The 20,488-nt window shown below is 29.5% G+C and overlaps 4 protein-coding genes across 5 annotated transcripts; 2 read left to right on the top strand and 2 right to left on the bottom strand.

Annotated features, from left to right (window-relative positions):
• Positions 1-38: 38 nt before the first annotated feature.
• Positions 39-1,335, bottom strand: LOC111690604. The gene is made up of 2 exons (XM_023453110.2): positions 491-1,335; positions 39-416 (listed from the first exon to the last, which is right to left on the bottom strand). The coding sequence occupies exons 1-2, from the start codon at positions 1,182-1,184 to the stop codon at positions 94-96; spliced, it is 1,017 nt and encodes a 338-aa protein (XP_023308878.2). The 5' UTR covers positions 1,185-1,335; the 3' UTR covers positions 39-93.
• A 3,590-nt stretch (positions 1,336-4,925) lies between these two features.
• On the top strand, positions 4,926-5,832 carry LOC111690596 (protein apnoia). Its single transcript, XM_023453100.2, has 2 exons — positions 4,926-5,218; positions 5,278-5,832. Exons 1-2 carry the CDS (start codon positions 5,113-5,115, stop codon positions 5,562-5,564), a joined length of 393 nt encoding a protein of 130 aa, XP_023308868.2. The 5' UTR covers positions 4,926-5,112; the 3' UTR covers positions 5,565-5,832.
• A 1,732-nt stretch (positions 5,833-7,564) lies between these two features.
• LOC111690606 lies at positions 7,565-9,010 on the top strand. The gene is made up of 3 exons (XM_023453111.2): positions 7,565-8,342; positions 8,401-8,633; positions 8,700-9,010. The coding sequence occupies exons 1-3, from the start codon at positions 7,772-7,774 to the stop codon at positions 8,889-8,891; spliced, it is 996 nt and encodes a 331-aa protein (XP_023308879.2). The 5' UTR covers positions 7,565-7,771; the 3' UTR covers positions 8,892-9,010.
• A 4,366-nt stretch (positions 9,011-13,376) lies between these two features.
• LOC111690624 (acyl-CoA Delta-9 desaturase) lies at positions 13,377-20,488 on the bottom strand. 2 transcript variants are annotated; one of them, XM_023453133.2, is made up of 5 exons: positions 20,380-20,488; positions 15,471-15,831; positions 15,004-15,340; positions 14,594-14,937; positions 13,377-14,516 (listed from the first exon to the last, which is right to left on the bottom strand). In XM_023453133.2, the coding sequence occupies exons 2-5, from the start codon at positions 15,829-15,831 to the stop codon at positions 14,269-14,271; spliced, it is 1,290 nt and encodes a 429-aa protein (XP_023308901.2). In that variant the 5' UTR covers positions 20,380-20,488; the 3' UTR covers positions 13,377-14,268. The 2 variants fall into 2 exon arrangements, with proteins under 2 accessions (XP_023308901.2, XP_023308902.2); XM_023453134.2 differs by having other exon boundaries at positions 20,013-20,463.

Raw genomic sequence — 20,488 nt, 5'->3', positions numbered from 1 at the left:
TTTTCAGCATTATAATCTTAAATTCAAAATAAAACAAATTTTATTTTATTTGTATTTATTTTTTTTAAAGTATTTCATTTTTTAATGTCTACATTAATTGACCCATGCGGCCGGTTTACCCTCCACCCGATAACCGTTATAAGCCATATTACTTGCCGCTGCTACCAATTCGGACCTTCGACTTGGTTCTCCAGCCCAATACGAAGGTGCCACTTCATATGTCTGCATTTGTTTGTTGCTATTGCGGAAAGCTGATATAATCAGTAGAAATATTGCCAACTTTCCTACCAATATCGATTTCATAAGCAATAACTTCAGTTTCGTTACCAAAAACGGAACGATTGCAGATTGTATCAGAAATGGCAAAATGAATAGTGGTAAGATTCGTGTCACCATATCATATTTTTTGCCACGACCTTAAAATAAAAATGATTTAATTTGCAAAATAATTTATTTCAATAAAAACTAAGTGCATGTGACATTTATTTACCTTCTTCGGTGTTGTCATTTAGCCAACGACCTGTTACAAGTTCTTTTATACTTTCACCATCCAAGTTCACTTTGACTATATTATTATCCATATCTAGGCTCAAGTTTAGAGCTGGTCCCACATTGTATTGGTGCTCGTTGATCTCAATATGTGTGACATTCAATTTGACTTTTCTATTTTGTGAAAGTTTGTGTTTGGATTCCTGTTTTACTGCTAATGGTGGCTCAAATTCTGTTGTTGTTTCTTTAATTTCTTCTTCCTCGTCAACAGGATATTCAGTGACAACACCGTCACCATTACTATCAGCATCCTCGTCTTTAACATCGACGTCAGAGTCCTGCTGCTGTTGTTTATTTTTCATTTTCTCCCTTAAGTTCTGTTTGTATTCCGTTAAGGTTTTGTTGCCCAAATATGTACTTTTGTAGTTTTTGTAAATGCCCAAGAAAATACTTCTCAACGGCTTTGAATGTTTTCTCAAATTATCATTATTTTCCTCAGCATCTGCTGTACTGCGACCCTCAACCTGATCAGCAGTTTCTAATAATCTTTTCCTCACACTTGTATCATGTACACCACCCTGCTCCAGTTCATGTCTAGACAGATGTGTTTGAACTACATCCTCATCACTGAAACTGGGATTTATTGAGATTATAAAAACACAAACCAAAAAGAAACTTTTCACGAATTTATTCATCTTGTAAACATTCTTAGATTTCCTTAGACACTTTTTGGTTTTTGTTTTCTTCTAATGCTGATGACTCGATCGCCTGCAACACAAACAAAATGATCTTTTGTACGAGTAAGTGCAACCACTCGAATGTACGTTGTGGAAATGCGTTCGCATTCATGTTTACAATGGATTTTATTAACTTGGTCTTCAGCATCAGTGTGAGATTAAGAGCTTGACTGGTGGTTGGCTGACTGGCTGGCTGGTTGGTCGGTTGGTTAGTAGCTCTTGTCACACACTTACCCAATTGCATTTATCTGGTTTTATTTTTATTATTTTCTTTCGTTTTATTTTGTGGCATCCACATGCTGGAACAGTTATTGTAGAAGAAGCCTATTGAATTCTTAAATTTCTATATAATAAGCGGTTATTCTGCACAAATCTAATACGAGTTCTTGCCACTCGGTTAAAGAGACTGAGACTGTGTGCAGATGCTTAAAGAGTGTGTGCGAATAGAAAAAAATAGAAATTGGAAATGTTGTAAGAAAACTGTTTATATATGTAGAACTATCATTTAACCTGCTGCATTTTTAGCGGATTTGCTTAAATTGAAATCCAATTAAATCTAGTTAACGTAAATGTTTATATTTAGTTAAATTTTATTAGACCGCTTTTTAAGAGTTTATTTTTGTGCCTTAAATTTTAGCGGAATTACTTCCTCAATATGTTTTTACCAGACATCAATCCACATTAACAATAAACTCTTAACTTATAGTTGGCTGCCATTAAATAGTTAATAAATAATTTTTTTGTAAAAAAGGCCTAGAGTTATTGCTAAATAGCCCTAGTTTATAATCAATGGAGATAAGACAAACATATGTATATTTTTAACATATCCAGAAAAATTAACAACTACGAATTAACAAAATTTATTGACAACTATTATTTTTTGGATTATAACTTATTTTAAAAAGCATTTTTAATTTTAGAATAAGTAATTCGTTTTTCGTGTGCACTCTTTTTTTAGAAAGATCAACAAAGTTTAAACTATTTTTACAGTCGGCTTCATAACTATAAGAGCAGTATAACTCATATATATAACACTTGTGAGTATAAATAATAAAATATACAATATTACAATTATTAAGGTTAAGCGGGTTATAAGAAGTCATGGGTATTCTTATAGTATTACATATAGAAAACTAAGTTATGAGCTCAAAGGCTTTATCTCGCTTAAAGGTTGCCTGACAGCTCGGTGAAATAATAGCTTAACAACTCAAATTCTGAACCGATTGATATACTTAAAGAAAGGATCTTACAGATATCAGTAGAAGCCATAAGCGTTAGACTTTGTTAAAGCTAAGAAGAAAACATCAAAACATATAATATAATCAGATTTGCATGTTAGTAAATCTAAATTACTAAGTTGATACGATACTTAAACTATGAAACAAACTGTAAGCATTTTAGTCATAGCAAGTTATTTTTTATAAACTATCACACAACAGGAGTCAAAAACGGACTTAGAAATGTATCTAGTATATTGGCAGCAACACTTTTGTTCCAATTTTATAAACGAGTGTTTGGTTGTTGGTTTCTTAGTACATCTTTGTTTACAATTTAAACTTTTTAATATCTAAATCTAGTTAATCTTCAATAAACTTGCGGTTGTCATTTTATTGTTCAATAATTTACGTTGTTTTAAGTCAATTATTCAAGTTTTTTATGCTTTTGAAATAAAGTTTTAGAAACAGTGTTTAATTAATTGCATATTTAACTTTCTTATTATGAATGAGTGCTTATATGGTTTTAATTTTTTGTTTCGTTTGACGTAGAAATATTAATATTTAATCAGAAAAAACTTAAAAAAAGTAGGAAAATTAAAAATATAATTCTATAACTTCTGGATATTAAAAAAGTATTTTATATTTTTCAAAACTTTATTAAATATTTTTTTAATTGAATTTTTACATATTCAATGTATTTTGACGATAGACAACTAAACTTGACAAATGAAAATAAGCAAATAAATTCCTTTACACTAAAATATATAAAAAACGAAAAATTCGAATTAAGCAGCTATTAACAGCGTGTTCTAAAGTAAAAGTGAAAGTTTTCATTTTTAAAATTTTATTATAAATTACACATGACCTTTTTCTTTTCATTTTTATTTTCATTTTGTTTATTTATTTCTTTCTTTTTTGAATGTCCAAACACATAAATTAATGAAATTATGATTGCCATCAATAGTAAAAATAAAAATAATAATTAAAAAGTCATGAATATTAAACGAAAGTGAGTAACGACCGCTATTACCAAATTCGATTTTGTACCAGTGGATTATCGATCGCAGGAATCCACAAAGTGACGTCAGTGATAGTGGAAGTAATAGTAAATTGTGTTAAGACGCCCTTTTCGCTTTTGACAAAAAATGTTCAAATTTGAACACGTACAAAACGAATATTATTTACAATTTACTTTTTTTAAATAGTGACCAAAAAAGAAAGAGCACATACAACGACGGACAGAAAAATGTCAGTTTTTTTAAAAGCATATGTATTTAGAATTATGGAATTATATATTTGTCCATTAGGATGGCATTAAAGCAAAAATTTACAGATATTCCCAACTGAAATTAAAGTTTAATTCAATCAAAAATTATTTTGAGTTTATCTGAAAAAGAATTGCAGGCGTGTTTATCACTCATAATATTTTATATTTGAATCATAAAACAAATTTTTCAATCAAAGTAAATATATTAAAAAATATCATCTCAATCAAATTATTTGTTTGCCATGTTTCCATTGGGCTTATTCGTTTACATTTATCAAAGGTTTATAAACAGTTTATTCTAAAAATTATAAATTAATTTCAACAAATTACAAAAAAAAAATATTTTAAAAATTTAAACAAATTTTTGATACGTCATTGAAAGCGACACTAAGCTTTAAAGAAATATGGAAAATATCATAAAATCACAAACACGAAAATTTTGTTCTTTAACAAAAATTTTGAGAAATAAAATTAGTTAGAAATGTGCACATCATACAAACTGGCCGCCCTAATAGTTATATCCATAAATATACTTCAACCCATTAGTGAAACTTTTGTAATTCTCCTTTCTTTAGTACATAGTAAAACTGTTGCACTATTGTTAACCGTCAATGAACCAGAGATTGATAAACTTTTGATTTTTAAACTTCGATCCAATTAAGTTCGGATAACTGTGTCAACAAACAAATGTATATATTTTCAAAATCAATTCAATATTATGTTGTGTCTAAATCCAAATCAATGACGCGTGCGCAACTGCACTCACTCCCTGAACTTGGCCCTGTCAAATACAAAAAAATCTAAAACTAAAATAAATATTTTCATATGCATGTAAAATTCCAACATGCATATTTCCAACCGTTCGTAGTATGTACATGACAACCCTTTATGGAAGTAAAGAAAAAATTTCATTTACCATAAAAAGAACCCCCCATTAACTATGAACAGTTTGAATTATGTATTTGGATTAATTTCATGTCGCATGCAAATAAGACAATCATAACTCAGAAGCTAAAGACACAAATAATAAAAAAATGCTCAAAATTTTGGACAATTTTGGTTGCTTACTTTTCTTTGGTAAGGTTTCTTTCTGCGTAAATAGTATAGAAATGTAGAAATAAAGAAATTTGTAATTGCTCGAACTGTTGGACAAATGAATTCGGCGACAATTGTCGTGCTATTATTGCACATTTACATTCTATTGCGGTGCGGGTGTGCGGTGCTTTGAGAAGTAAACAATAAAAAGCAACAGCGCTGTCAAAACTTCATTCATTTCATTGTCATCGTTTAGCGATCACCAACAAAGTTTCATTACAATCTTTGCTGCCGTCTTCAGTTTTGTGGATTATTTATATTGTTCCTGCTCCTCTTTCCCTCACAAAGGATTAATTCATTCATTCAAATGGCTGCTCAACAAAAAATTATCTGCGCTGTTGTTGTCATGTGCTTCATGGCCAACGCTGTCCTCTGTCAACAAACCACCGACAATGACAACGCTGATGTTAGCGGTAAGTTATACTAAACGATCCTGCGAAAGTGAAATATTAATTCGTTGCGATTTTTATAGAGTCTCGCACATTTGGCCACCACTTCTTGAAACGTATGAGTTTTGCTGTAGTTCCTGGAGCATTCGTTGTTGGTGTTATTACCACCTTGTTGGCTGCCTTGACCGTTGTCTCCATGAAGGGTTTGGGCGTTGGTGTCATCCTTTTGGTTTTGGCTATAGGTCAAATGTTGTCTCGTGCTTTGCCCCAAGTACATGCTGCTGCCTACACTGCTGCTCCAGCTCCCGTACCAGTAGTCTACTCTCACAGTCACACCCAACAACCCGTCTGGTTAGAAAAAGAATGGTAAAGATCACTTCTCCCATAAGATTCTTTCTCATACCTCCCTCGATTAATACTCGTTGTATAAATTGAAATTTCATCTGGTCGAATGGGGATCAGTCGATTTTTTTATTTATGTATAAGAAAAATAATGTACTTGAAACAGTCTACCAAAAACTAAGTTAAGTTAGTCATCTAGTTATTTAATTTTCCTCAAGTATTTATGTATTTATTTATTAATTTATTTATTTGTAATTTATTTATTTATTTTAAACAAAACTGAAGCGTCACGAAATATTGTAAAAAACCAAAAAAAAACAAAAGTTATAATAAAATTCGATATTAAATTTAAAAAAATACGTACTGATAAATTTCACTTTTTATTGAACTGCTTGTTTTAGCCTATTTAAAATTCAGAACATCACTTCTAAACAAATGAAGTATGTGGACATGAGGTGATCATTAATATTTTCGAGTTCTTTTGCGTCGACTACTTTAACCATAAATGAGCAGTTTTGTTCAATACTTTTGAGTCAAAAACATGACACACTACTTCTAATTTAACCCAAATTAATTCGAGTTTTCTTTCAGTTTAGTAATTTTTTATATTTGTTATAAATAACGGTCGTAACTGTGTATTTTCAATCAATTAAATGAAATTTATTTATGAGAGCGACAATTTTCCTTTTTAGTTTTCAGTTTTGAAATGTTTTTCTTGTAAATAATTAATGTGCGCTACATTTTCCTGATCATTGTCTCTCTCAACACATCTTTTTTTTAACCAGAATACGAAAAAATACCAAAATTGATTTCCAATAGTGTCGTCTCTGATTAGAAAAATTTAATTATTAAAACCTGCTGCGACTGACCGTCTGTCTGCCAACGCCACAAGAAGTAGGAGACGAAAGCAAACACATTTATTGTCAGTTTCAATCGTTTTAAACGAGGTTCTGCAATGAAGGTGAAACTTTTAATCGTATAATGAAATAAATACATAAAACATTAAACATCACGAGTAGAAGTAGTTATTTTATTTTTTTGGATATTTCTTATCAAAATAACGTGTAAAAGGGGAATTTCAAAACATCCAGAATTATATTTACTTGTTTTTAAAATAATATAAAATGTTGGGAATTCAAATACAGTAGACAAAACAAAAAAAATATAGGGTTCGGAACCTTTAAGGGACCCTTTTCTATATCGGTAGAATAGAAGGGATTCTCCCTAAAACTTTTAAGTTAGAAATGCATTTATTTCTGAATAAAACATCTTTTAAATTTTCTAAAAAAAACTAAGTAGATTATTACGCCAAAAAATACTTTTTATTTCGAAACAACAAATGTAGGAAATATCGATTATTTATGGAGTTTTTTAACTTGTTTTGTAAATTTTGAATAAATTTAACTTGGCTTCGATTATCGAAATTAGATCTTAAATACGCATCTATGTGTGTTTATTATAATAACTTTATAAAAAAAAACACTGTTTATTTTAATCATTACCTATAAATAAATAACTGCGCAAATAAAACGTGTAATTTTGTTGCTGGTTAGAAAAACTAAAATGTTTAATAAAAACAAGGTCAATAAAAACACTGCACAATAGAAAATGGCAAAAATATATATAGAGCAAAATCTTATGAAGATACAACTGATGAACTTGAAACGGCAACTACTCTATTGAATATGAAACACAAAACACAGCATTAAAACACAAAACACTCTCCCATCAGACTCGTGGACGACTTTTGCAAGCTACAATCAGGTCACTATTCCAAACACACACACACATGAAAATTATTAGCAACGGTTGTGTGCTCACATAAACATCTGTCTGCTTCCTATTGCTGGATTGGCTGCATTTAAAGAATGGTTAGAGACACAAGATCAAGGAAAACCAGTTGCAACTAGTTGATGCAGCAAAAATCTACTAACCACACTACACTGCTATATATGGTTACAACTTAAACATTGCTAATTGATATTCTAGCTGCTGAACAATGAAGAGGCAACATTAGAAAACTATTCAGCATATGCTACTTACTATAAGAGTAACTTTCTTTTTCCTATTCCTCACTCCAATGAGTAGAAAATATGTTGCAATTTGACCAGTTAATGTTTAGTAGCAAACGGAGCGTCCATCATACCAGGTGTAGTTAGATTAAACGCTTCCAAAATTACCAAGGACACATACAAATATCAAGCAAGAAATATCAATAATTTTTAAGAAAATAAAATGAAACGATTCAAGTTTACCAACTACATAGTAAATTTGCTTGTAATCATTCTGGTACTAATAACGCCCTCATACCAACAACAGCAACAACAAAAAAAGCAACAGCAACAGTCTGGACAACAACCAAATGGTAATAACGATCGACAACAGCCACGCGCTAGCGCTGATTATCCAAATGAATTGACACCATCTACGGAAGTACCACCAATTTCTGTTCCATACTTTAGGGCGTCAATACCAATGCGTATTTACGAATGTTTACGGGAATTTAGCACTTTGCGCTGTACAAAACTTTATGTTTTACAAAAAATGGAAGAACGCAAATTGAGACCTAATACAGGAAACATCACAAAAGATTTTCTCAATCAATTCTTTGGCGAAGACGAACAAATGGGCAGCTTAATCAGCGATCGTTTTAGGAAAATGTCGGAAAAAGATCTAAATAAACGTTTGGTGTTACACTTTCAAAGATTTTTCAAAAATCGTGACATCAAACTACACTTCCTACCCGGACTAATGGTGAAAATCATACCCAGCAAAGAAAATAAAGTTAAATTTTCTCTCAAGAAAAGTAAGTTAGATTAAGGAACACTAAGCACCGAATGGTTAAGATTCTATATAATTTCCAGAAGTAAAACATCATTTGGTCAACCAGGGACGTTCTCAAAATGATGGCCTTAAGGGCATATTAAAAGACACTGGCATCGCTGACAGCAGTTTAGAGGGACATGAAAACACTAGCCTAGATGAGGATGATGTCGATATCAAGTCAAAACACAAAGACTCAAAGATAAGAAAAAAGATAAAAAAGGATAAAACTTCTTACAAAACAACCGTATTACAAATGGCTGTACCGGTTATGGTAAAAATTATTCTTAGCCAGGATAATATAAATTGTTTCTATTTAATCCTTAACATGCAATTTCAGATAATGCCAGCTATTCTAATGGGTACATTTTTACCTTTTATTTTACCAGTTCTTAAAATGGCCACACTTACCACCATGATCATGAATAATACTGCATTCATGGCAGCCTTGATCTATGCTGCACGCACTCATGTGAATGCTCAAGAAGAACAACCAATTAATTATACTTACGGTCACCCTGGTTTTCATTAGACAAAATCGAATGATCTCTTTCATTATATTTTTTATTTTTCAAATTGTTTAAATTGTAATTTTTCCAGTTTTTCATCTTCTAGGAATAAAAGAATGAATAAAATAGAACAGAAAAAAAAGAAACATGTTTAAATAAATTATTTAAATTGAAGTTAGAAAAAAGCTTGTTCTTTTAATAAATTAAGAAATTTGTTTTTCAGCTAAAGAAGTTGGCGGTAATAGTTTAGTTTCATTTGACTTTCGATTATATACATATGTAGAGCTATTTATTTCTATGTGAACACCAAAGTGCATCCATCCATTTGCAACATTGAAATGTTAAACAGTTTTTTTTTTAGTTTTGTCATTTTATTTTAATATACCTATGGATCCAATTAATAAAACTTTAAACTATTTCCTTGATTAAGATGCAAAGAAGAAATTCAAACTGGATTTTTAAAGTACTAAATGAAATTCGAATAAATGCTTACTAACTTAAGGGGTGAATTAAATTCGACCCAACTAAATAAATATGCTTCTGTGTTTTTATATTTTATGTTACTCTTACTAGTTTTTTCGTATATAATTTATTTGATATTATATAAAATTCGCATATAAAAAAGAGAGAAACAAATAATCCTAAATAGTTTGATATTATAAAATTGTTGTCGAATGGTTTCTAAATGGAAAACCAGTCAATAATTAAAATTTTTTAGATAAAAAAACTTAATATATAATCGTTAAATTTGAATTACAATTAAAACGGATTTACTTTAATATTTAGTACCTTGTTACTAATTCCATCTGTATGGAAAATCAATAATAATTATATATACATCTACATACAGTATTGTTCGAAACCTAAGCAACTTTTTTTGGCATTGTATACAAAGTGCTATATTTTCTTTTTTAATTGATTTATTTACAATTATATAATTGATAATAATAACATTATGTGTCCACATTACAATAACAAGAACAAACGTTTAATTCCATTTCGCTGTGAGTTACAAGAAAATAATAACTGAATTAACTCCATAAATAGCTGTTCGAAACTTAAGCAACTTTTTGATGTTCTTATGAAAGTCGTTGGTTTTTGAGTTCCAAACATCTTTATGGAATAGATTATTTACTAGTGTAGTTCGTAATTAATCCCAAGTGGATTTTAAGCCATTCGCAAGCTGCAATGTTTTTTAAAACTTCGAGTTTCGACCCAGCGTTTCAGAATGCCGAACAGCATCTCTAAGGGACTTGAGTCGGGAGATTTTGATGGACAATTAAATAATTTAGGTCGCATTACTCGATAACTACTCTTAGATCAACTTTTACAAATGTTTTGGTTCATTATCATGCTGAAAATCGCAATAAAGTAAGTTGTTCTGTTCGTTGTTCTCAATCATATAATTCATTTTGTTGGCGAAAAACGTCCCAAGAAGAAAAACAATCCAAGTCTGTTTGTGTTTCAACATCAGGACTAGCCCTTCTCTTCAAAAATCATGGCCACACCCTTAAATTTTTGCTCTCCATTCATTATTGGGCCTTCACTAAAAGGATACGTTATAATATTTCCTTCAGGCTTTGAGCCTCACATACTTTGCCTGAATTTAAGAAGGAAAATGTGGGCCCGTTTATAAATAAAACTGTTTTTTATTAGTCTTGCGTAATCTATTTCAATATTCTACCCAAAATTGTACAGAATTTGTAAAAAAAAAAATGAATTTCTTTAAGTAAACTCTGTGACATGTCACTGCGGGATTCATATGCGGTTACATGATCGTACATTAAAGGCTTAAAAAACATGGAGGTCAAACAATTAAGGTTGTGGGCAAGATTTTTGGTGAGTAGAGAAAGTCCTGATGTTGAAATGCAAATAAAATTGGATTGTTTTACTTTCTGGGACATTTTTGGCCAACAAAATGAATCATAGGATTAAGTACATTGAACAGAAGAACTTACTTTATTGCGATTTTCATAATGCGATTATGATAATGAACCAAAACCTTTGGCAAAGTTGATCTAAGAGTAGTTATCGAGTAATGGGACCCAAACTCTTTAATTGTCCATCAAAATCTCCCGACTCAAGTCCCTTAGAGATGCTGTTCGGCATTCTGAAGCGCTGGGTCAAAACTCGCAGTTTTAGAAAACATTGCAGCTTTCGAAGAGCTTAAAATCCACATGGGATTAATTACGAACTACACTAGTAACTAATATATTCCATAAAGGTGTTTGGAACTCAAAAGGACCAAAGATTTTCATAAGAACATCAAAAAGTTGCTTAAGTTTCGAACAGCTATTTATGGAGTTAATTCAGTTATTATTTTCTTGTAACTCACAGCGAAATGAAATTAAACTTTTGTTGTTGTTAGTATAATGTAGACATATAATATTATTATTATCAATTATATAATTTTGAATAAATCAATTAAAATAGAAATTATACCACTTTGTATACAATGCCAAAAAAAGTTGCTTAGGTTTCGAACAATACTGTATATACTTTGACCCATAATGACCTCAGTAACAAACATATGTATATATGTATATATTTTGCCTACGGTTTCGTTATCATTTATATGTTTGATATTTTCACGTGTTTGAATGGTAAACTGGTTCTAAATTACTTTTTATCGCATGCCATTCAAATTTATTTTAATATTTATTCGTTTTTTATTTATTTACGTATGAATTCGAAATAAAATCGTTTGACTTAACCTTTCTTAACATAAGCGTGATAAGAGTAAAAGTTGTGTTTTAATCGTTTGGTTTCTATTTAGTTGTGTTCTATGCTAGATATTATGTATTTTATATATATAATACTAAATATATGTATATACATATGATTTTGGAAGCAGGCTTTCAGATGACATCATAATAAATCAGAAGAAGTTTATTCTCTTCCGCATTAGAAACGATGATGAAAATTTTACATTTTTGTTTTAATCAAAAGTCTTATAAGACACTAAAGAAACCATTTTCTAATGAATTGCTTTTAACAAATATATTTTTTTATCTATGTGCATATATCCTATTTAAACAACAAATTACTCACTTTATCCCCAATTAATTTTTTATATATACAACCACACATAAATACATACATACATACATACATACATACATACATACATACATACATACATACATACATACATACATACATACATACATACATACATACATACATACATACATACATACATACATACATACATACATACATACATACATACATACATACATACATACATACATACATACATACATACATACATAAAATGCAACTCAATTTTTTCAAACATATGTTACACATCTCTTATAATGAACTCGCTTATGAATCCTCGAACAAAACTAACTACTTTTTCAGTCCTCAAGAACATATTTATAACGGACTTCAAAAATCATAAGAAATCATGTATATTCAGAATGTTGACCTTCATTGTTTATGGGTTAAATTTATACGATTTTATTAACATTTCAGATATACATATATGTTTTCTATTAAGTAGTTGAAATGTTTTCCCAAAAATTGCAAAAAAAAATTGTTTACACAGGTACTGGTAATTGGTGAGAAATATTGTCCATGAAACTCGTGTATTTTTTAATTTAAAAATTTGCATAACAAAATGTTTAAAAGATTGAAATTGGCATTTTAAAACTCTCAATGTTTTGAGAAATTCGTAATAACTTTGACACTCTTTAACCGATTTCTTCGTTTATACCTTATTAAAAAGACAATTGGACACATATTCCAATTATTTGCTGTTTGTTTGCAGAAATAGTTTTCCCTTTCAGAACCGTAAACGTGGGCCTTTGGACTTCATTTTTTCACAATGCATTATAAAATTACAGAATTTTATATTTGGAACACAAGTATTCAGGTACGAGGACAAAAAGTTCAGAATGTGCAAAATTTGTGCGTGATACGACTTTTATGAAAACTGGGATTAATTAAAATTATTTTAAAGGTTTTTTCTTCGTTTTTTTTAATATCAAATATCTAGCATTCGATCGGTGCTAATACATAAGAACCGGCAATTTTTATGCAAACAACATTTTTGGTGTTGTGTATCTAGTGCTATTTCTAAAGTAAAGAATTCCAGTACTAATTCTATTCTGAAATGAAAAAATGTCATTTCCCAGAACACATTAATTTCGATAAACTATTTTTTGTCTTAAATTTTAATTGTTTTTCTCTTATTCCACATATACATATGTACATACATATGTATGGAAAAATCTAAAGATAAGAATATTAATATTAAACTAATTTATTGACATATTATGGATTGAAAGATTGGATTTTTTCAAATTCCTTTTCAACAAACAAATAAAGACTAAAGATTTATTAAAATTGTAATTGTCAATTGTTACTTTTAAAACTGCAGGTTATGTTTGTCTTCATATTCTGCATACTTGTTGTAAGAAATTGAGATAATATTTTTTTTTTTTTGCTGAAATTAAAATAAAACAAACTGAATTAAAATTTTATAATTTTTTTTTTCCATTTTTTTATTTATTTTAATTTTGTATTTTACTCGTTGTTTTAGAGTATTATTATACTAAATTAATTAGTTGTTTAATGTAAGTTTGTAAATTTAAATTTTTGGTTATTATGTATATCGAAATGTACAAATGTAATAAATGCACCTTAAACTATTTACTTAAACTAATTAATATTTTGGGGGAAACCTTTTGCTCAATTCTATACAAAAAACAAAACTAAATTATAAAACTACATGGTATAACCCAGTAAACGAAATATTAATAATTAAAAATAATTATAAATGATGGACATCAAATTAATTGATCAATGGCAGCTTCCTCAAGTTGTTAAACTTAAGTTTGCATATATGAAGTTTACAATATAAATTGATTGATCTTTCACAAATACATACACATACAGCTACATAACTATAATTGATCAAATAATTTTATCTCGTTTACTACAAAATTACTATTATTAAAATTAAAGTTGTAATTTATGCTAAAACTTAATAAAATAATAATAAACTTAATAAACTTATCAATTGGTAAAACTAGAACCTCTGCGCAGATACTTTATACTACATGTTTGTTTGTATTTTACATTTTTACAAGAACGAAAGATTTATACTTGAAAATATTACAGGAGGAATTGTAAAGTGGGAGAATAAAATGTGGGATTTTTAAACTAAGATCAGTATATAACCAGTATATATGGAAAGTAACAGATATCAATTTAAAAAGAAATTAAATTAAATACTGTACTTCTGATCATTAGCGATAGAGAAACAGAAACCATATTCTTATAATATAAAATTGTTTAATTCATTCGCTCTCGTATTCTCATGTTTTCAATGTGTGGGCACTACTCACACATTTGTAATTAATGGTGTCTCTCTTTGAGAGAATAGAGGATTTAATCTTCTTTCTTTTCGATGATTTTGGTACCCAAACGATCTTCTATATGAACATCTTTGTCGTCCCAACCCCACACCATGGTCTCTTCATTGTCATGATCGAGTTTCGAGAGCATTTCAGGGGTAATAACAGACCCGCTGGTGTTGTTATTTAAGTCAATGCAAGATGGATGAGAACCATCACCAGTACGTTGGATACGTTTCAATAACATTTCATCGGATACAGTTTTCAAGTCGTAAGCTTGACCTATTGGAAATCAAGTGGTAATACAATGGATTAGAGTAGCGCTCTTACTGAAAACTTGATTTTAATATTAAACTTACCGATTTTGGCCATGAAGTTCAAAAAGCCAGTAGTCCAGTTATAGTAGTTGGGCAATTCAGCTGCTTTGTAATCCCAAGGGAAGACATGGTGATAGTTGTGCCAACCTTCGCCGAAAGCAATAGCCGATACCATTTTATTGTTGACGGAGCTGATGTTCTTGTCGTAGGGTTTCATGCCATAAAAGTGAGCAGCACTGTTTACCAACCAAGTGCCATGCAAAGACAGACAATAACGGAACATGGAACCAACGAAGAAGCACACCTTGAGAGATGATCCCAAATAATAGTAGGGGAAGAGGGCGGGCAAAACGAAGCAACAGATGGGCATAATGATAAAGTAATATCTGTGACAAAGAAAGTAATGCGATTAAAAGAGGACCATCGACTAGCCATATTGTACTCAAACTTACTTCTTTTGGAACATAACAACGGGATCAGCTTCCAAGTCACTCATATCGATTTGTTTGCCTTTTTCCTTGACGTCGGGATGTTTTCTGCACATCAACCAACCCATGTGAGCGAAGAAGAAACCACGTCTCGAGTTGTGAGGATCAGCATCGGTATCGGTAAATTTGTGATGAACACGATGATCACGAGTCCATTCGTAAATGCTATTTTGGAAAGCCAAAGATTGACACAGCATAAGGAAAATACGCAGGGGTAATCTAGCCTTATAAGCACGATGAGACCACAAACGATGTACACCAGCAGTGATGCCCATACCACCAAAGAACACAACAAAGTAAGCTGTCGAAAGACAATGAAAAAAACATTCATCAATATCATATTTTCTGAGTGGAATGCTAATGGACACGACATTTTAAAAGAGCCGCTCTATACACTGAACACATTGTTCTTTATAAATTGATATACTTACAGAGTGCAAGATCTATGTAGGCATTTTCAGCAAACACCAAATATAATCCGTAAAGTGCAGCACTGTGCAAAATGATGAACAACAACACATTGTGCCAGACAATTTCCATCTTGTACGGTTTCTTTTGGACCACTTCCTGTTTGGTACTGCTCTTAACGCTATTGACAGCAGTCACCTTTGACGAAGCGCTTTCATTTGTCTTGTTGGTTTTACTGCCACTGGCTGGGGCAGTGGCTGCTGGACAAGCAGCATTGCCGGCCGATGACTGCATTACATTTGCCTTGTTATTGTTATTGGCATCTGTATTAGAAATGGCTGTTTCGGCCAAAATAAAAGTACTGCCTATAATATTAGGAGACATCTGAAAGATTTACAAAAACAAATTATTTAATCAATTATTTCTCTAAGTGTGTAATGAAAAAACTTGGCAAATAATCGTAAATATGATTAACGATGTGTGAATACTTAGTGAAGTTAATTTGTTATTTTTCAAATTAATTTATTGAATACAAACTAGTTCGATTGAATTAGTTTTTCATTGTTTACATATTGGTATTAACTTGTAACATAGTTTTGTCAACGAACCAACTAACCGCCGAACCCGTTGCCTGTTGGGGTTCACAACTAACAAACGAGTTAGTTACAGTTACAGATTTTAAATGAGACATTTCTAATGAGTGATGATGCACTAGTTTATATATTTAATATTCGGTAAATGTAACGGGTGTTGTTTTTTCTAATATTCTATCATACTGGCACACTTATCATACCGATAGATAGAAAGGCAAACACACATACTGATAGACAGTCAGACGAATAGATAATTTTGCAAAGTATTTAAAGCCTTAAACAAGATAATCATGTCATCTCTCCAACCTTAACATGATTAATCGATCGACTGCAACTAAATGCCAACTAACCAACCAAACAACCAACCTCCTCCCCACAAAACAATATCTAATTAATTCATTTATTATTGTATATACGATATTATTATCTCTTTCAATATTTTGAATATTCAACGAAAGAGAACAAGACAAGCAGGAAGTATTTTTCGATTCGTACGTGTGTATATTGTTTAAAAAAACAAAACCTTTTTAACAAAGACCAATCTACAAACTAATAATACCAATAATCAATAAGCATAATCTATGGGTCTGTATACACACATCTATGAGCGTGTGTGTTCGATTTAAATTTTAAAGTTTAATTTTTTATTGGAGTTTATTATCATATTTAACGTACATCTTCTTTTGTTACTGCTGCTTTAAAACAAGAAAAGTCTTCGGCAGATCTAGCGTGTTTAATTCAACACTCATTCTATTTAAGTTTTTTATGGATTTTTTTCTTATCAAATCGACCATAAAATTGTGTGACGAATATTTGTTAACAATCTATGTACTTAAGAAATGTATTGCAAAATGTATGAAATTTTTGTTTCGCTTAATTGAATGCTAAACATGTGTATTACAAGCGATCTAGGCTTTAAGATTTGTGATTTATTTGTGTCTTTATCTGCAGACGACATAAATGAAACATTACAATCACTGAATTCAAATCAAATTGATTCGAATTAAACGGAAGGAAAACAAACAGAATGTTATGACATCTACGTGTAAGTTTTCAAAATAACCCAACAAACATTCAGGGTCAATAGTGAGTGAGTCATTGAAATAAGGCCACAGTGTATAACAAAGTTTAACATTTACTTAAAGATTATAGTATTAAATCGGAAAGTAATTTATTTTAAATATATTGCAAAACATTGGGGAGTGAATTAAATTGCTCTTCAAATAAAAGATTCTTGTACAGCATTTTTTTTTTTTATGAGGCACCCGTTCAAACTACAATTAGAATAAGTTGTTATGCTAGATTAGAACGAGATTTCATTTGACACTAATGATAAATTTGAAAATGTTTTTAATTTAAAAATTAAATAAAAAACAACAATTGTGTGTTTTTAAACAATATTGCTTTTGTATGTTTGATGTTGCTATGTATGATGTAGTTTATTATTCTTTGCATATCTACTTATGTGACCTTGAGTGATAGAATATGTTGCTGCTATAGCAACAATAAAATGTTGTTGTTTTTTATGCAATTATTATTATTATTTTTTAAATTGGGACAGTAACCTGCCAAGTACCTAAGGTTGATGAGGTTGCAGTTGCAATTAGTCAAGTTGTTGTTGTTATTTTGTGCACTCTAATCTCTATTGATATTTAATGGATTCACATTTGTTTGTAGCTAGAAATGTTTCTAAGCATTTTATCAGTATCTATTTGAATTTCATAAATAAATAAATAAATAAACCTGTTGGCCTTTAATTGCCAACAATCAGCATGTTCTTGAACATGATATTGAACTACTAATTTTGCTAATTTTTTTATAGAATTTCAAAAATTATTAATTTTAGATAGATTTGTATGAATTATTTTTCTGTTTCATAATGAAACATGTTTAACAAGACTTTAATGGAATTATTTTCTGCATGCATACTAGTCCTACTGCTGATTCTGATTATAATTAATAATAATAATCTTTTGATTACTTTTTGGTTGGTTTCGTTTATTGGTTCTTCCGCAAACAATTTGCATAAGACTACAACTACTGACAAATTATGTATACACACACACATACACCAATGAATGTATATTATTCTTTAAAAAAAAATTGATAATTCTTTTCTAACCACAAATCTTTCTAATTTAGCAGGTTTTATCTGTTTAACTGGTATGGGTTATTTATAAAACAGTTGATCAAGGCTGCTAGAAAAAAAGCGACACTTAAAATTAAGTTCAGAAAAAAATTATTGTTTATGTTGCTATCATTAATAGCCCAACAAATAATTCCACTCTAACAAATATACATACATGCATACATACATACCTTGATATAGAATTTAACCCCTTAGAAAACAAGTTGAAATTTAAAGAAAATATAATAGACCCTTCACAAAATGTCTGTAGAACCCTCAAAGGGTTAATGAAGATGTTTGTCGGGATTTTTTATATTCTATTCTATTAATTAAGAATGATTATTAATAACTTTTGATCATAAGTCAAACAGTATGGTTTTTTTATGTCCCTCTCTATATACATATGTATGTACATATTTTGAAATAAATACATATGTACGTTTGTGTATTTATTAAAACTATTTAAAAAATTATGTATTTTATACAGATACCTTAATATACATTTCGGCATGTGGATTCTTTATTTTGTTCTTAAACAAATTTACATAAATAAACACATAAGAATGAATACATAAGTATTAAATATGTATGTATTTAGGCGTATTTGTATATGAATATATACATAAGTATATTATTTACATACGTAACTTTTAAGTTTTGTACGAATATAACGAATATTACTCGAATTTAAATTTTTATTCCGCGTTCTTTTTTAGCGATTTGGGTGGAGGCAATTTTTAGGAAATCGTTTTAAATACTAAAGCACGTTTTTTCCCAATTCTTTGCAAAAGAATTAATTATTAATTATTAATTATAATGTACAATGGACATATATTATTCAAATATGTATAACTATTTATATACATACATATATGTATGTATGTATATGTACACATTTTATTGTTATTATTTTTATCGATCTTTTTGTTTTTTTTTTTTTTTTTTTTTTTGTTAATTGATATGCAAAGCCACATGACAACTTAAATGTATGTCCAAGCATACTTAAATAGGATTTTGTTCAATTTTGAATTCTCCAAGTATTTTCTATACTTTCAGATTTGATCAATTGATCGATCAACTTCGCAGTGAACGCTAAACATAATGATGATATTCACAATAATGACTAGCATCCTTTTAAGGTATTGCCATTCAGTTCCTATTATTGTTTATGATCTATAGAGCTGTCATATTTTAATAACAGCAATAATAATGATGATGAATTCATAATCACATAATTAAAATGTATATTAAAATAACAATTGTAAAAAAATACATACAATGTAGTTTGAAAAATTTTGATTTACAATTTCGGATTAAAATATTTAATTAAATCATTATTGAATTAATATTGTATTTGCACTACCATTAAAACCCCCAAAGAAATGTGTTAAAAAAACTTTTGTTGAGACAACTATAAAGATTTCACATTTTAAAATAACATTTTACTAAGTAAAATGTTATTAAATTGAATGTTAAATTATAATCCATTTCTCCTATAAATAAAAACTATCCCTTGTTCTTCATATTTTTTCTCTGAATCATTGTTTTTAATTACAAAATAACTAAATAATTTTGTTTTTCAATAATTTAAATGAAATATATATGTAGGTATATACATATAATAAAAAGTGACTTGTGCAAAAATTTATGGAACAAGTTAAAACTTGATTTTTTTAATAATTAAAATAAGAATTAAATTAATTAAATTAAATAAGATTGTAAAATTTGTAAAATACTGTGATTTTAAATTAACATTTCACCAGATTTTCTCGCTTAAATCAACAACATTTCGAAATGTTTCCCAATGTAAACGAAGCCACCAATAAATGGTTACAAATAGTTACCTCTATTTGTTTTTCTTTTAGTCCTTAAAATTAAATTTCGTAATAATCCTTTATAGACCGAATTCACTTTCTTATTTTTATATTAATTTCACAAAAAATATTTCTTTCGGATTTTTTACAGTTTTTCTTTTTTTATTATAAAATATTTAATTGCTTTCAACACTTCACTTTAAAACAGGATAATGTTCTTTTTCTTCAATTAAGATTTAAAATCTTTCATTTTCCAAAACAAACAAAAAAATCCATATAAATACGCCTCGTTCCGTTTAAAAGTTCTTAAATATTTACACGGAATTATCCGTTTTAATTAATTTATTTGAAATTTAAATTCGAATCCGTCACTTTTCCACTAGAGGTTCTTTCTCACCAGTCTATTTGAAATGTTAACTGCACGAAGTCAGTTCGCAAACAATTTAACTTCGCGTAATTACACCGAATTTTAAAGACTGTTCGAAATGTTTCGCGTTTCTAGTGCT

Source organism: Lucilia cuprina, chromosome 4 (genome assembly GCF_022045245.1).
Source record: "Lucilia cuprina isolate Lc7/37 chromosome 4, ASM2204524v1, whole genome shotgun sequence".
NCBI classification, from domain to species: Eukaryota; Metazoa; Arthropoda; class Insecta; order Diptera; family Calliphoridae; genus Lucilia; species Lucilia cuprina.
This window is presented reverse-complemented; position numbering and strand designations above follow the sequence as displayed.

Coding starts and splice junctions, on each gene's coding strand:
- LOC111690624 (XM_023453133.2), bottom strand. CDS start 15,831: ATGTCTCCTAATATTATAGGCAGTACTTTTATTTTGGCCGAAACAGCC. Junction 14,938..15,003: donor GTTGTTATGTTCCAAAAGAA/GTAAGTTTGAGT, acceptor TCTTTGTCACAG/ATATTACTTTATCATTATGC. Junction 14,517..14,593: donor GAACTTCATGGCCAAAATCG/GTAAGTTTAATA, acceptor GATTTCCAATAG/GTCAAGCTTACGACTTGAAA.
- LOC111690604 (XM_023453110.2), bottom strand. CDS start 1,184: ATGAATAAATTCGTGAAAAGTTTCTTTTTGGTTTGTGTTTTTATAATC. Junction 417..490: donor AAATGACAACACCGAAGAAG/GTAAATAAATGT, acceptor TTTTATTTTAAG/GTCGTGGCAAAAAATATGAT.
- LOC111690596 (XM_023453100.2), top strand. CDS start 5,113: ATGGCTGCTCAACAAAAAATTATCTGCGCTGTTGTTGTCATGTGCTTC. Junction 5,219..5,277: donor TGACAACGCTGATGTTAGCG/GTAAGTTATACT, acceptor CGATTTTTATAG/AGTCTCGCACATTTGGCCAC.
- LOC111690606 (XM_023453111.2), top strand. CDS start 7,772: ATGAAACGATTCAAGTTTACCAACTACATAGTAAATTTGCTTGTAATC. Junction 8,343..8,400: donor TAAATTTTCTCTCAAGAAAA/GTAAGTTAGATT, acceptor TATAATTTCCAG/AAGTAAAACATCATTTGGTC. Junction 8,634..8,699: donor AAATGGCTGTACCGGTTATG/GTAAAAATTATT, acceptor ATGCAATTTCAG/ATAATGCCAGCTATTCTAAT.